Raw genomic sequence first — 15,947 nt, 5'->3', positions numbered from 1 at the left:
AACTGAAGGCCTTTTAACGTCTATTTTATCCAGACCATATCAGGCAAGCCAATAATGTCGACAAAAGGAAGTGGAAAAAGAAAAGCAGTGAAATTTCATTCAAAAAAGGGATGTCAAACAGCTATTTAAACATGGTCAATTTAACATTTGAGATGCCCGGGTAACCACCGACGCAACAATATCGTCTCAAACTAGCTCTTCTTCCGGAACCCTTTGGAGGAATACTGTTTAACAAAATCTTCTCCCATACTGATTGGCTCCAACTTTGTTGGATTCCAACTTGATTGGATAGAAGAATCAAGAGTGCCCAATGGTGAAGGAATTTCCCCAACTCTCATTTTTAATTGTCCTATTTTTATGAGAAAACTCCTGTCTAGTACACTTTTTTTCTCATGTGATCAGAAACACAATAGTTTATGAGAAACTTGCTATATGTACGATCTAAACTGAATTTTGTTAGGCTGAAAATCAGAATACATCTCAAAAAGAGATTTTCCCTTCTCTTCTTGCTATCGACAGATTTATAATTGTTGGTAAGAGGGGTAAGAGGAGGACTAAAATAAGGACAGCACCTGCAATTATTGCAATACATGTCCACTTCCTCGAGCTCGTCTGATATTCCCTAGCTTCCTGAAGGTGTTCAGTACCTCGTCTTACAAAGGAACTAGCATAAGCAACATGGCTTTCAATGTCGTTGAGTTGGTGACCCTGAGCTTCCACAAGTGCAGCCATGTCCAGGAATATCTGATGGAGCTCAATCAAGTTCTTCTCTATCTCCTTGACAGCATCATATCTTTCTTGAATTTCCGATATGGTATCCATAATCTGACCTCTTCCTTGTTCCTGAATGGCCCTTTGCAGGAAGCTTTCGCTTTCACCACTTGATATCAAATTCTCAATTGTGTCTTCATCAGCCTTCTGCCCTGTGATCGTAAAATACCTGCGTTCCACTGTTTCTTTATATTCTGATTGCATTCTTGATCTCAATCCTTGAAAATCATCCATCAAATCCTTCAGTTTCTTTCCCAAGCCACTAACCACTGATGTTCTGGTTCTATCTGCAGATGATCCAGGACCACAACCTGGAACGTTTCGACTAGCCGCATTGGAGCGTTCTAAAGCTTCAAGCTTTCCCTTGATAATTTTGACTCTTTTAAGCACCTGCTCAACATCCGCGTCCATTCGGGCACGTAGTTGTTTCATGGTCTTTGCATTGTGGACAGTTTTGCTCTCTTCATTGGCTTCTTGTAATGCCTTATACAGCCGTTCCACACTTTTCATGTCCTCCTTTACATTCTCAACATCTTCAAAGAACTTATCGAGATTAACGCTCTCATTTCCAGCTTCTATGTCATCCAGGTAGGCCTGTTGCTTCAGTTCTGTATATTTCTTGAACGAACTTGAGATCAAATCATTCATCTTGCCGGAACTTTTCAAATTACTTCTCTTTTTCTTCAGTGCTTTCCTTTTTTTTCTTTAAAGTATACCCTAAAGGGTTGATGAAGCTGCGCATGAACTAATGTAATATTAATTTTTAATGTTTTTCTTACAGTGTTTGGCGTTTTTGGGAAATTTGGGGCTTTGTCTTCCTCTTCATCAACTGCTATTGGCAATGGAGGTGACAAAAGGAAAACTGTCAACAATCAAGGGACAAAGGCTAATTTCCCTTAATTTTGGTAAGAAAGAAGATATTAGAGGCATAAGATTATTTGAGAATAGCTAATCTAAAAAAAGGCAGGCAGGCCATTCAATTCGTTCCAGAACAATCAATGACCCTCCTTTCCAGTGGATATCGAGATAACTTGGTTGACCTGGTCATATCCTTCTTTATCCATGAATCCACCAACATCCTCTAAGCAGCGAAATGCCAATGTCAATCAATCCACATTTTCACCCTAAATTCTAGCCCTCTGAATGCAGAGGGAGTGTTATTTTGCCTTGTTCTTGTAACAGAGATGGTTAAACCCACTTTGAGATGACATCATGACGACATAAAGACATAAAAATTTCTTTTTCATGACAACGAACAGAGTTGGTTCATCTAAGAGATATGTTCTAAACCAAACCTCCAGAATTGCATTGGTTTATAAATGCCCACAAACTGATATATGTATGGTCAAAAACTAGTGAATGTGATGATTTTTAGCCATCTCCATTTCTTTGTATTTTCTCCCTACTTGTACGACTCCAATGTATATAAACCCTTCTAAAAATCAAACCACAATGATTTTCAGTTTAACAGTAATCCGCCGATTTTTTATATCATTCACAAGATTACCAAACTTTTGGAGGTTTTTCGAGTACACTCCATTACCCCTACGCACATTTTCCTCGTGACCGCATGGAAAAGCAGGCACTTGATTTACATCCTCGATTCTCCTTGATGTGTAGCAGGTGAACTCCTAGAATGACCCACGTGGCTTCAACCTCCTACCCCACTGGCTGCATTTGCATCATCATCCCCCTCTCTACTTCCCCTCTTTTTTTCAGGTGGGTCAAAATTCACTTACATTACTGTAGAGAGGATGACAATAAAAACTAATTAGCAAATTATCAGTTTCTTAACCTTGCTGCCGACCTGATAGCCTCTTCACTTTTATGTACAGCCGTGAAGAACAATAAAGATGAAGATGCATGTGTCATCAAAACTGTATCGCCCTTAACACAATAGTGATTCCTTGCTAATGGTCCATCTAACATAGTGCATTAAGCTAACCAGTAGCTGATGAGGGTGCAGATGTTTTGATAGAGAAAACGGTTGGATGGTCCCTGTCAGAATCTCGATGACTGGACCCAAGATTGACACTGCTGCTGATTTTTTCTCCTTCTGAGCCGCCGCCAGGGGGTGTCTGAGTAGCGTCAGAATTACTATTGCCACCAGAGCTCAACATTTGCTGCCTAAGGTACCTCTCAGTGGCATCTTGAATTAATCTCATCATGCTGCCAGAATCTGCACCAGGTGACAGCTCTTCTTCTCGCTCCGGTTGGATATTCAAGTCAATTTGGCCTTTAAAAGGTGAAGTCGAGGATTTTACTCTGTTAGGATCATTGTCTGAACCCTCACTGACAACCTTTTTCACGTTTGGACTGCTATTCCCTGCATTTGTACGAGGGACAGGATCATCATCCAATACTTTATCAGGCAATGAAGGTTGCGGCTTCTTGCATGTAGTTTCTGCTTCTTTTTGTGACTGTTTCTTCTCACGGCGCAGCATGAGTGTGCGGAATCGTCTCTTCACTGTTTGGCAGACATTACAAGTACATGTCTGCTTGTGTTTGGGGCCCTTCCCACTTGGGGGCTGAATGCATACAATACATGAGCAGCCAGGTCTATGCCGGGGATGCTTTGTGGTGGCCTGAGATGAAGCAGGGAGAGCTTCACCCTCTCCCAAGATAGCTAGGTTGGCAAGAGTGTCCAGCCCCTCTAAAGCATCTACGTTTTCTGGTTCACGTTTAGCAGCCTTCATTTTCTTAGAAGCAGCTGTCAATCACAACACAAAAACCAATTTGCTAATCTCACAATAGGAAATGAAATAAAAGAATCCGCATTTTACACAAAAATCATCGTCCAGAAATCAAATTCATTCATATTTTGCTCCACGTCAGTCATACAAAATGTAATTAGTATTATTTTTCCTCAAGCAACAAATACCTGGATTACAGTGTGGCAGCAGATCTTCCAGCTGTTCTGTTGTCAATTCTTGAGGGGCCAAACAAAAAGATCTGCCAGTATGGTAGACAAAAACAGAAGTGGTCATGTAATGCCCATACAACAAATAATTGTGTTTCACTTTTTTTCCAGGGTTCTTTTTCCTTTTATTTGTTTTTTGGTGGGAAAGGTGTTAAATTGATTTGGTTGAGAAAGTTAAACAGCACATTTACAGGTCACCTAGAATAAAAAAATGTATGACAATATTTAGTATTATTACAGTATTGGCAAAATAGAGATAAACACTCGAAGGAGTGCTTACCTTTCTGGATCCCACGAGTTACTGGAACAGATCCATTTGGAAGGAAGAAGAGCATTGGAAGGCAATCTACGCCACTTAAAACAATCTTCGCATTGAGCCCACTGAATCTTTTCCCTGACAAAAGAGACAAGCATTGGGATTTGCTTGGTTTAAGATAACTCTTGGTTCCATAAAACAAGCTAACAAAGTAAACAATGTTTGGGCTTCACTTTCATTTTGACTTCACAGAATATTTGAATTAACCCACCATGGCAATAACTCCACTGTAAATACAATAGAATATTTCGATATCATGCAGGATTTATACAGATTTCAACAAATCCACAAAATTAGCTAAATCACAGCCAAGTACTAAGTTACTAACTACTACATTGATCAATTTTTCTTTAACATAAGACAGAGCATCAACAAGAAAGTGATTTACCCCGAATTATCAGTTGCAAAAATTGTTGGTTTCCCAAGAATCGGTGCATCCTGTTATTAACACAACAAAATTGAGGAATTTCAGAACAATTAAGAAAAAAGAGAGGATCCTCCACAAAAGGATAAAATTTGTAGAATATATACTGAATCAAAATACTATTAATAGGCAACCCAAAAACAATAAACACCATCGCATTATAGCAAAAGAAAAGTCAACAGTCAATCAAGATAATGGAATCACATCTTTAATTAAAAAAAAAAGCCTGAAAAAGCCATTGAAAATGTTCTTGCAACTAAATTATTCTAGATCTGTGGTAGCATCCATAAATAACTAACAATATAAAGGTTCTTGACCAACCCTATACATTTTCGTCAAACGGTGTATGAAACATAGAAATTCTTAGATAAGTATGTTACAGGAGTTCAATTTGCCAACAAAAAATTAACAAACACCACAATGAAGAGTAGAAGGCTTCTCTTGCTGCCACTTACAACCAAAAGTGGTTTCAATCACAACAGATTAATCAAGTGGTCAAAAAACAAACAGATTAAATAAAGACATGCCATACCTCATATTCTTCAAACTCAAAACCTTCAATCACTACAACACTGGGTACATGATTAGGAGGGGGGCGGAGCAGCCCTTGAGCTTCTTCCCATGTTAGTTTCAGCTCTATCAGGTCTTTAGTATCTATTCTTAGTCGCTTACTCTTTGAAGCCAGCATGCTATTCTTCCTCTTTCTTGAAGTTGCTAGTTTGGTTCCTAATGCTTCCTTTGCTATGTATCCTGACTTATCAACTTTTGACCATGAAGTAGGATCTGCCATTTCAGCCTGGTTGATTGATAAAAAGCTGCGTGAACCTTGGCTATCTTTTAAATAATTAATACTTTAAGTAATATCACCAGTTTTAGGTGTTGAGACACTAACATCTCCATGCATGGAAACTCCACTACTATTTTTGGCTTCATTTTCCTGCCAATAAAAAACACAAAAATGTATGTAAATTGCCGGTTGAATCTGTTGAGTCAATAGGGGTCCCATAAAGGCCAATTTAAAAACAATTAAATCTGGCTTTTAGTAAGAACAACATTTATAATGTTTTACCATGATTGAAGCGTAATTGCATTCTGAGATGGAATTAAGAACAAGGGGAACAAAAGCACTTATAGAACCAGTTGTATTTCATGTTATCTTAGCTCTACAGCATATATATGCACAATCAGAATAGAAAGTACTAAATTATTGTGCAAGACCAACCTGCTCAGTTGCCGAAGCAGTTGAAGCCTTTCTGAAACCCATGACCAACTTCCCTCCAGGCTCTAACCGACTAAATGTTACTGAGAAAAGAAAATAACTATCAGTTTCAAAACAGATATAAGTCTCAAACCATGGTGCATGATCGAAGGAAATAGCCACCATGTCGGGAAGAACACTAAATCAAATGCAAAAGGGTTTGAAACACGCAATTGTTGGACAACCAAAATGAATCTGGCAACAGCCAACAAGCAACACACGCACACATTTTTTACACAACTCGACCCTGTCATTAACATGTATGAACTGGTAAATCCAAGCATCAATTAAAAGAAACCAGAAAAAAATTCTAAAGAATAAATCTGACAGGAGAGGCACAGATTAAGCTATAACTTGAACATGGCATACTTTGGGCCTCATAACACAAAATACTGAAATCTAAATCATTGTTTTTCAGTATATCAATTTGTTACCTACGTCGCCCGCTTGCAATTGCATGTTCTGTATGCAAGGAGTAACCCCCTCTAAAACATACATTCTGCTATTATTGTTGGGCCAGAAGCGGAACTGAAATATCCATTCCTTTCCTTTTGAATCCTGGACTTTAAGAGGTAAACCTTCTGGCTGAGATATTGCTGGGAAATAGGCCTGTCTCATGATGAGTGCATTTTAGTATATATGTGACAATAATCTAGATAACAATTGACGAGAAACTAAGACATGCAACGCCAAACACAGAGCTGATATTTAACTTCAACAAAAGAAGAATTAAAATTATTGACAGCACAAAACTAGACGAAAGTGTTTCCAGTAAAAATAAATAAAATAAAATAAGGATGCTAAGATATACCAAAAATGCATAAAGTGAAAACCTGCTATCCATCCACAAAATAATGATTAGATAATTGAAGTAAACAAAAATTTTTATACTGCCGAGCCTCATAAACATCAACCTGTAAATTTTTATTGCAAAGCAATTAAACAACAAATGCCGGTAAAAACCCTTAAGCATGTATGAGCAATGACTAACCTCTGCACATTTTTTTGGCAGCACCAGACGTCCAATTCGCCCAGCATCACTAGCACTCAACATTTTCTCAAACAAAGGAGTGATTATAGAATTTGAACTTAACATGGTTAAGCCTAACCGAAGCACTAATGTCAGAAAAAGTATATAGGTACTAATAGTTAAATGTTTAACAAATATTTTAGACTATAATCCAACTTTTAAAATTAATATTACTGGAGTTTCTTCCCCAAAAAATTGTCTCTCATGAAAGAACAAAGCTCATTTTTTAAAAGCTAATTAACTCAGTAAAATCAATTATTATTGGTAAAAGGCCTAGTATGTTCCACTTATCAAGAATGCCTTACAAAAGCCAAAGGATACTCTCCAGAAATTTGCTGTAGGTCCTGGTTAGTAAACCTAGGCCAATAACGAGGAAATAATTGATTTCTTCCACGGCCATCTGGTCGAGGCCTCCCATTACGAATCTGAGTTTCACTTGATGAATCAAGCCCATTATGTAGATTACTGTGAAGTTGTTTGGCCAGTGGAGGTTGGGGGTTTGGTCGCAAATGAGTGCCAGAAACCCCAATTTGACCATTTGCATCACCTGGAGATGTATAAGGCACAGCTAACCCAAATGGTGGATTAGATGGCTCCTCCTTCAGAGAAGGCTGCTGAGATTTAGTTAAACATGAACTAGGCGGCTCCTCACAATTGATTCCTGGACAATAAATAGTTCGCAAGAGGTTCAGCAGCCACCCTATAAGTTGTTTTTACAGACAATTTTGTAGAATAAAATGTACGTGCAAGCATGAGGGTAGACATCCACATCTTACATATGCAGGCATTAATGTTCCTTGCATGTTTCCTAGGACTAACATGATTGATACAGGGAAAAATTTTCTGAACCTGCATTTCCATTCTCAAGTATATCCGGAGCGCCAAGCTTCAGAGGTCCATTCATTAACCTTTCAGAAAAGTCCTCAATTTTCGTCTTCTCCAGGGAAGGAATAGATAGTCTGTCAGAGACATTTAGTCTGTCAATTCCAGTGGATAAGTCAACTTCATAGGGCACTCTAGAATGCAACTCAGGCTGAGGAATTGAAGAATTGAACAAACTGGGCGCTTGCCTCCAAGGTACAGGACCAGAACCAGCTAGCTGACTCCAACCTTTTGCAGAATAGTCTTTAAATCTCTCAGACAAAGATGAATGGAAAAGCAAAGGTGGCCATGAAGAATTTGGTGCCTGAGATATGGAATGTGAAATAAAGAGATTTATAAAATATTCCACAGCCAACAAATACTATTGACTATGAAATAGTTTAACTCGCAAACCTTAAACTTAAAAGTAACAGAACATCTTCTGGAAAAAGGATGTCTTTTGTTCAGATATGATAAAACTAAATAACAATTAATGACAGATTATGCCCTTATTTTAAAAGTAACAATTCCAATCTAAAGTCTAAAAACAGATTCTAGAGGTGATACATCGGAATAACATAGTAAAATAATCCATGCTCACCAAAACAACATTTTTCCTCGCACATGCTATGCATTCTATTCCTCCAGCATCCAACAATGTAAATGCATTAAAAGAAACAATGCATCCGCAATGAACCCGCTGCAGCAAAAGAACAATTGTAAGCAGAGGTAAACTCACCAGAAAGAATCCAAACCTAAAACTAGGGAAGATCAAAGCACACATTCGAAATCATAGCACCAAATTATAGCAAATAAATTAACGTTAATAAATGTTTCTACTAACCTTCCCACATGACTCGCAGTTCCTCCAACCGGAAGCTTTTGAGTGAAAAGTATCACAAAATCTTCCCTCCTCAAAAGCACAACTAAAAGTCACAAAGAGCTTAATTCAGGTTATAACATGGCAATTAAATTAAGCAATATTTCACATTTAAGACAACATTTCAAAAAAAAAAAAATCTAATTCGAATGAACAAAATTTCCTAAATTAAGCTCTAATATAACCATAAAAGGACAATACTCCTGCAACTAAACCCTAATTTCATAAGAAATTAAAACAAAAAAAGGAAAAAAAAACCAAAAATAAAAAGGAAACGGACAAAAACGAAGTCAACAGAGACTAGAAGAAAGTGAAACTCACGCGCATCGATCACAGAGCTCAGCCAACTCCCCCGTTCGCAACCGCCATCCCTTCCTCGGTCTTTCCGATTTCAAGTCGTTACAGTCCGAATTGAAGCAAATCTTAGACGACGAAGCCGCTCCCGAAGTTGACGTCATCTTTTTTTATTTCAAAATTTCAAAAACCCCAAACGTAAATCCCAAGCTTCTTCCTTTCATAAACAACAACATCAACAACCAATAAAACTAAAAACCGCCATCACAACCCGTATGCTTAGGGCTGATCTGCACAAGCATGAGAAGAAAAGAGGTTAAAAGAGAGGGGTTTTAGAGAGAGAAAGAGTGAATTTCAAGTGAGAGCGAGAGCGAGAGAGAGAGAGAAAATAATAGATAAAACTAATATATTGAGGCTTATATATAAACTTAAAGGACACGTCGAGTCCGTGGTCATTTTTATCTTTGGCGTCGTCGTTTTTTTTTATCGTTTTTTGTCCTTGTTGTCAATTTCGTGGATAAATTTTAATAAAATAATAATGCTTTATTTTTCATTTTTTCAATCTACGAAAAATGTAGGGTTTTAAGTCATTACAGGTTTTGAGATTTAGGTTTGGCTGTTGACGTTTGACACGTCTGGGACTGGTATTTTATGTTTTTACGAAATTACCCACTCATTAAAAATAAATTTTAATTATTTTAAAAATATTTTGTTAATTAAAATTAAACGAATAAGTTTAAAATAAATTTAATATTTAAATAAGTTACAAACTTTAAAAAATATGTTATCAATTATAAACAATACATAAACAAAAATTATATAATTATTATAATAAATATTAAAACTAATTATTTATAATCAAATTCAAATAATAAGTATTACAAAACTATTATTTTGAAGGAAAAGTCCCTTCTCTACATAAAATATTATAAAATTAATTTTTTAATTAATTTAAAATTATTAAGATTTTAATTGTAAAATTAATTAGAAATACATTACAGGTCTAAAATAATTTAATTTTTTACTATTTTTAAATTGTAAAAAGGATTTTTTTTTTGTTGCTATTATTACGAATTTACGATGGGATATCTATTAATATGGCATACGTTTTAATCTCTGTAAAAAGAGGTGAAGATGGGCTTTTGGTCATTACGCAGAGTTTGTACATGGTGCTGGGGAAATCATGCATGGCCCGCCGCCAAGGTCATGCATGTTCACGTACCGCATGCTTCATTTCCTTAAACAAACACGCGCTTTTCCCCGTTTTTTTTTTGGTTCAACTCATGTTTTGTTTTTATTCCATTTTTCCAAAATTGGTACCAAGTATTGAGTTTTAAACATTTTTATTGTTAGTAATTTTGTTACCTCCAAGATAATCGGTGAAAAAGCCAAAATTTAATCAATATAATTAAGTTTTTGGGTCATTCAAATTAAATATATTCAAATAATTACGTCACTTATTTTAAGAGAATAATTCACATTAAAGATTCGTCCGAAATCTCATTAATAATTTATTAAAAAAATCACTTTAAAATTGATTCGTTAACTCTTAAATTACCTGAAATTATTAAATGTAACTCATATCTATCTATGATCATTAAATGCATTTCTCATCTATTCACATACAACTCTTTTCAAATTTCAGACAAACATCATATTAATTATCTTAATCAAACTATCATCCTTAATTTGCAGGTAAAATGTCAAATACTCAAGATAACACAAGCTAGACATAACATGTTTTGAATTTTCTCTTCATTAAAACTTCTCACACACACTTAATCATCGCATCTTCCTCCTTACTTTTTAACCTTACCTCAAGTATCCTACTAACTTTAATGTCGAAACATGTCTCGAAATAACAATTCCAACACCCCCTGACTATGGCTACAGGTCACAATTGTCTTTTCATTTTACTTTATTCATTTCCTTCTAGTTAAAGACATCAAAAAATGCCATAAACAAATTTTTACTATTTTTATTAACGTTAATTTACATAGAAATTTTTTATTAATCTATAGCAATCTATCTTTTGAGTCTTGTGTATGTCCACATGCAATTACAAATTCATGATATAATGGTTCATTTATCTTGCCAATTATAAGATATTTGTTTGCTAAACAGAGTTAGGATGTTAATTTTACTCATACATAATAAAAAAATTTTATTTTTTATTCAAATGGGATAAAAATTATATTATGAGAATGGATATAATTTAAAAATTTTTAATGAGTACAAAGATGAAGACACGTAATATAATACTTGTCCATACTTGTATCCTACATATATATTTATATATATATTTAGTAAATAAAATTTTTTATTAAATATTATAAAATATTATTTTAGATTAATTAAATTTAATATATTTTTATTAAAAAATAAATATTAATATATTTTAAAAAATCACATAATTATGCAATATAAAAATAAATTATGTTTTTTTTTAATTATGGATGCGAGAATTATTTATACTTATTAAATACTTATGGAAATGAAGAAAGATATAAATTTGAAATTTTTGTTGAATATAAATACAAGATATGTATAATTTAAAAATTATAAAATAAGATGAAAGATGTTTTACTTACTCATATTTTATTTATTGACACTTTTAAACAAAACAATAACTTGAATAAGGATTCTTTAATTTGATTCAATACGGCCTTTAATGTCAAAAACTTATATCTTATATGGGATCATAGAGAAAAATGAAAATAAAATAAAATTTTAAAATTTAATTGAATTGATTCATAAAATTATTAGTAAGTTTGTAGTTAAAATGTGTACAATATAATTTAATATTTTTTTCAAATTACAATTTTTAAAATGAAAGTAAAATTACATATAGTCGTACGAAAGACTTGCAATATTTTTGTATATAATTGTCAAGTTGCAACAGATCACGAAGCACAGCCCCCTGATTAATTAAGTTGCTATTTTTGGAGATCCTATGTAAGATACAAGGAAGCTTCTTTGTCAAATTGTGCCCAAACTGGTTTTGTTCTCAAGTTAGCTTCAGGGGAAATTTCTCCTTGAGGAAACAAAGAATGTAACCTTTCACCCAACATTAAAAACTGTGTTTTTCGCAGTAAAATTAATGCCCGAATCTTCAGGATATACGTTTACGGAAGCTAAAAGGGAAACCCTGGATCTGCTTTGAAATGTAGGGGGCGAGAGATGATGATAAGAACAAATTCGAACTATGGCAAACTTTGAATCTCGACCACATCTAACAACGTTACTTTCCTTGTCGCTTCTTTCATAGGAGAAAACCAACACGTAATGGACAAAGATGGACTGATATTCCTAAGCGCAGCTCAGTGTTTAAACTTGTGAGATCAAAGTGGTGATTATACTATAAAATCTCAGTTCCAGCACAAATGACATGGCCGTACAAATGCAGACCCGGTCAAGTCTAATAGGAGTTGACAGTCTAGACTGGGAGGATTTACATTTTCAGAGATATTGGGAATTGAGGGGGGTAGCCCAGGCCATACCCTAAGGCCAAAGTGACGTCAACAATTCTCCATTGTCCAAGTTTTGAGATGATGATTTTAGTTGAAACTGCTTTAATGTTCTGCGACTGGATTCACTTGATCTAGTAGGTCATATCATCAACCTTGTCACAGGGACCCACGTCATCCAAAACTTTTGAACACCAAAGCCACAGAACGGAGTCGCGAGAGCCCCTGGTGCGTGTGCATGTGCTTGCGAGTGGGAGTGCCTTTGCCCAATTGCATTGACTCGGAGGTCCTCTTGTTTAGATCGCCCGCCGCAAAGGAAACCACCAAAGATACAGAAACACGGGTGTGGCGTTGTCGTTTGAGTCTGAGGCCACATGACTGGTCTGAAGTCTCTGAACAAATGTAAATAAAATAAAATCACGCTGTCTTCCGCTTTTGGTGGGTTCATGTCGTACCTGCTTCATGTCCCACGCCCAACTATTTTCCCCTTTATGTCGTGTTTTTTTTTTCCCAATAACGATTAACATTCCTCAACGTAATTAAAGTGATCTAACCAAAGAGGGAACAAAACGACATACTTATTAGGCTAAGTTTGAAAATTGAAACTAGAATGAAATATGAACCAAAGTTCCTGAATGTTCTTGATCATCGATTAAAATGTGCACCAATAATACCTTTTTGACCATCAACTTGCCAAAGATCATTCCATTATTTCTATCTCTGGTTTTCTGCAGCCAAAATTAAATAAAAATAACTGTCAAAAACGACTTTTTTTTTTTCTTGGTTTCAAATCAGGGGAATCACAAAATAGGACTTGTTTATGATCAACACCCAAGTCCTATACAGGCGCAAAGAAAGTAGCTAAACCTTGATCTACAGTTATTTGAAGCTTATTGTAGGCCATAAGGGACTTTTGATCACCCTGATATGTTTCGTTTCCCCTTGCGAGGACCTCAGGCACCAAAACAAATGCCTTCACCTGTAGTTAGTCACAGGACACAGAACATGGATACTTTAGGTAAAATAGGGCCATAACCTTTGTTACCTTTTGTAGAACAAAGTTAGACAATCAAGCAAGGTTAATGGTTATCAATTAGTGAACTCACCTTAAGGTTCGTAACGTATATATGGTGATTTGACATGACTCCCATCGTTCATCTTTGACACTAATGACATCAAGGCTAGATAGTTTTGGGAAGTCCTCATTGATAATCAAGTCCAAATAACCATCTGAGAACTGCAATTGCAGCCAACAAAAGAAACATGTTAGAAACAGAAATCAAACCGAGTAACACAAAGAGTGGCATGGTTGCAGGAATTTGATTACAAATCAAAAGTGGTAGAGGTGAAACATGTTTCTTGCCCTACACATTCTACATAATAGTCTCTCCTGAAACCTCACAGTTTTCTAAAATCTTGAAAGAGCATGAAAAAACTCTCTTAGTGTCTACATTTCTCAAACTAAGTTTTCTATACGTGCTAAATTCTGAGAGCTATAAAGCTTCATATGCTATACATTGCACAGGACTGAAAACTTCAATTACTTTGCTTTCTGTGTTGTATACTATGTAAAAGTGCTAAGAATAAGGCAGGGCAGAAGATAGACAGTAGTATCCTTTTTTCTAGATTTTTGTATCTATTTCAATGGAGCATACACGAACTGAAATTTGTGAAGTTATTGGTTAATCACTGTGCAAATGATGCAAAGGTTAAAGGCATGTTGCTTATGGATAAGGCAGAGGAGAGCAACAAACTAAGAGATTTTTGCATTGTGCAGCCAAGACATCTTCGCTTTTTTTTTTTTTTTTTTTTGAATGACTTGTGATTCATATTGTGATTATTTTAATTTTAATAATTTTAATTTTTCTGACTAAGTCATGACAAAAATGAAATTAGCAACTAACTTTTAATCTCCAGCTATATTATATTATTATTTTCAAATACCATGTAGGAAAAGAATTAAATAATTGAGTTGAATGTAAATAAATGAAGCCTATTGATGATGTAAACAAACTCCAATTGAAGTTTGAGCTTCATATGTTTAAATTACTAAGTCATGTTCCAAACTTCTTAAAGCTTCAGTTAGTCTTGTGACTTATGCAAACACAATCTACTCGTGGTGGAAAATAGGGATGAGAAAAAAATTGAAAAAGTAAAAAATTGATTCGAAATTGTAATATTAGATTTGGTTCGATTAAATTCGGATATTAAATATATATATATATATTAAGTTTAGTTTGGATTTTAAATCAAGACGTTAAAAAAAAAAAAATCAAATTATATATTTTTAATTTTTATGTATCTTTTAAATTTTTATAAAATAAAATTATAAATTAATATCAAAATATATTAAAATTTTATATTAAAATAATATATAAAAAATTTAAAAATCGATAAATTGAATTGAATCAAATTGATAAAATTTAATTCAATTTGATTTAGATCAAATAAAGATTGGGTTCAAATTTAAATTTAAATCAAATTTTAAAATTTTATAATATTATATAATATTTTAAAAAATTAATCCGAATCCAATCTTATTCTAACTCTTAACGGTTATCACTCCTAATAAAAAAATAATTGCAAAGACAAAGCACAGAACACAATCTACTTAAGACGGACAAGGCCCATCAATTTTTTTGAGTTCGAAGACAAAGCACAAAACCCATGTTTCTTTGGGTTCAAAAGCAAAATACCCAGGACATATCTCGATCTAAAGCCCATATTGAAATCCCCGGCTCGTTAAACCCCACTGCAATCTAGGAAAAAGGGCGTGACTCGAGCTCTGTTTGCTGCAATGAAGGAAGACTGTGGAGAGGAAGAGTACCGTTGCAGTGTCAAAGACTATGGAGAAGAAGACTATAAAGAAGAGAGTTCTCAAGAACAAAGCACTCTCCGTTTCTGACAGCGAGAAGGAACTTTGGTACCACAGCAGACGCACATCACTTTTTGGTAGAATGATGTATTCTTAATTTCAGTAATTAGCAATATCAAATACAAAAAAAAAAAAAAAAAAACTGAACCTGTCACTTTGCTGCGTATTGATAATGCGTGAATTGATAAGGGATTACGTGACTGGGTTTCGCAAGAAGAAGAAGAAGCCAAGAAAGGAAGGCCCAGAAGAAGCAAGAGGTTTTGTAGATTTTAGTTTTGTTAAATTTTCCACTGCCCCAGAAGCCACTCTTAAGGGATTATCACCATCCATCTGCTAATTAGATTTATTAACAGGCATGTCGCCTGGGATAGATGTTGTGCTTCAAATTCATTCTCACATTTGTGTGCCTTCCTGGGCAACCAAGGTTCAAGGTATTAGAAATCAGGCGACCTTTAAATGCGGACACTAGTTATACAAGGAATTGGGACATACCTCTATGAGTTCATATGTGAGCTAATTATCCTAGAAGATTCTAGTTTGTATTGGAGGTCATGCTGATCATCCATGGTTGTCACTCATTTTAGTATTGTTTTTTCATTTAACTCTGTGTCATATATACTGCTACTCGCATGTTAATATTTGGCTTTCTCATCTAACTTGAAAACAATTTTAATTATGTTAATCAGTTCTTCAGTTGATGAATTTTTAAGAGAAAGTTAGAAAAAGAATTTGCCCTATATGGGGAAGCACCGGTCAGAAAGGCTCAGGACCTGATGGAAGTGATGAGAACAATAAGGAAAATGGGAAAGAGAGCCAACAGCATCAGTTTCTGATATTTCTAATCCTACAAG

General features: G+C 34.9%; 1 protein-coding gene and 1 pseudogene across 3 annotated transcripts; both read right to left on the bottom strand.

Annotated features, from left to right (window-relative positions):
* Positions 1 to 71: 71 nt before the first annotated feature.
* On the bottom strand, positions 72 to 9,147 carry LOC111280423 (B3 domain-containing protein Os07g0563300-like). Of its 3 annotated transcripts, XM_022867799.2 has the most exons (15): positions 8,782 to 9,147; positions 8,425 to 8,506; positions 8,182 to 8,280; positions 7,790 to 7,905; positions 7,569 to 7,678; positions 7,041 to 7,380; positions 6,681 to 6,777; positions 6,124 to 6,298; positions 5,654 to 5,733; positions 5,324 to 5,368; positions 4,964 to 5,227; positions 4,396 to 4,445; positions 3,972 to 4,085; positions 3,653 to 3,723; positions 1,977 to 3,481 (listed from the first exon to the last, which is right to left on the bottom strand). In XM_022867799.2, the coding sequence occupies exons 1-15, from the start codon at positions 8,916 to 8,918 to the stop codon at positions 2,712 to 2,714; spliced, it is 2,550 nt and encodes an 849-aa protein (XP_022723534.2). In that variant the 5' UTR covers positions 8,919 to 9,147; the 3' UTR covers positions 1,977 to 2,711. The 3 variants fall into 3 exon arrangements, with proteins under 3 accessions (XP_022723531.2, XP_022723534.2, XP_089613409.1); XM_022867796.2 differs by having other exon boundaries at positions 72 to 3,481; positions 7,569 to 7,905; XM_089757283.1 differs by having other exon boundaries at positions 6,128 to 6,298; positions 7,569 to 7,905.
* LOC111280425 (syntaxin-124 pseudogene) lies at positions 468 to 1,419 on the bottom strand (annotated as a pseudogene).
* Positions 9,148 to 15,947: the final 6,800 nt, after the last annotated feature.

The sequence above is a fragment of the Durio zibethinus genome, chromosome 28 (genome assembly GCF_047325235.1).
Source record: "Durio zibethinus cultivar Kanyao isolate XHJ-2024 chromosome 28, ASM4732523v1, whole genome shotgun sequence".
NCBI classification, from domain to species: Eukaryota; Viridiplantae; Streptophyta; class Magnoliopsida; order Malvales; family Malvaceae; genus Durio; species Durio zibethinus.
This window is presented reverse-complemented; position numbering and strand designations above follow the sequence as displayed.

Bases quoted from the DNA above. Each gene is read 5' to 3' on its own strand.
- LOC111280423 (XM_022867796.2), bottom strand. From the start codon at position 8,918: ATGACGTCAACTTCGGGAGCGGCTTCGTCGTCTAAGATTTGCTTCAAT. The intron at 6,778-7,040 runs GTATCCTTTGGC...AACCATGTTAAG, and splicing joins CTACAGCAAATTTCTGGAGA to TTCAAATTCTATAATCACTC. The intron at 5,734-6,123 runs GTAACAAATTGA...TTCTTTTCTCAG, and splicing joins ATTGCAAGCGGGCGACGTAG to TAACATTTAGTCGGTTAGAG.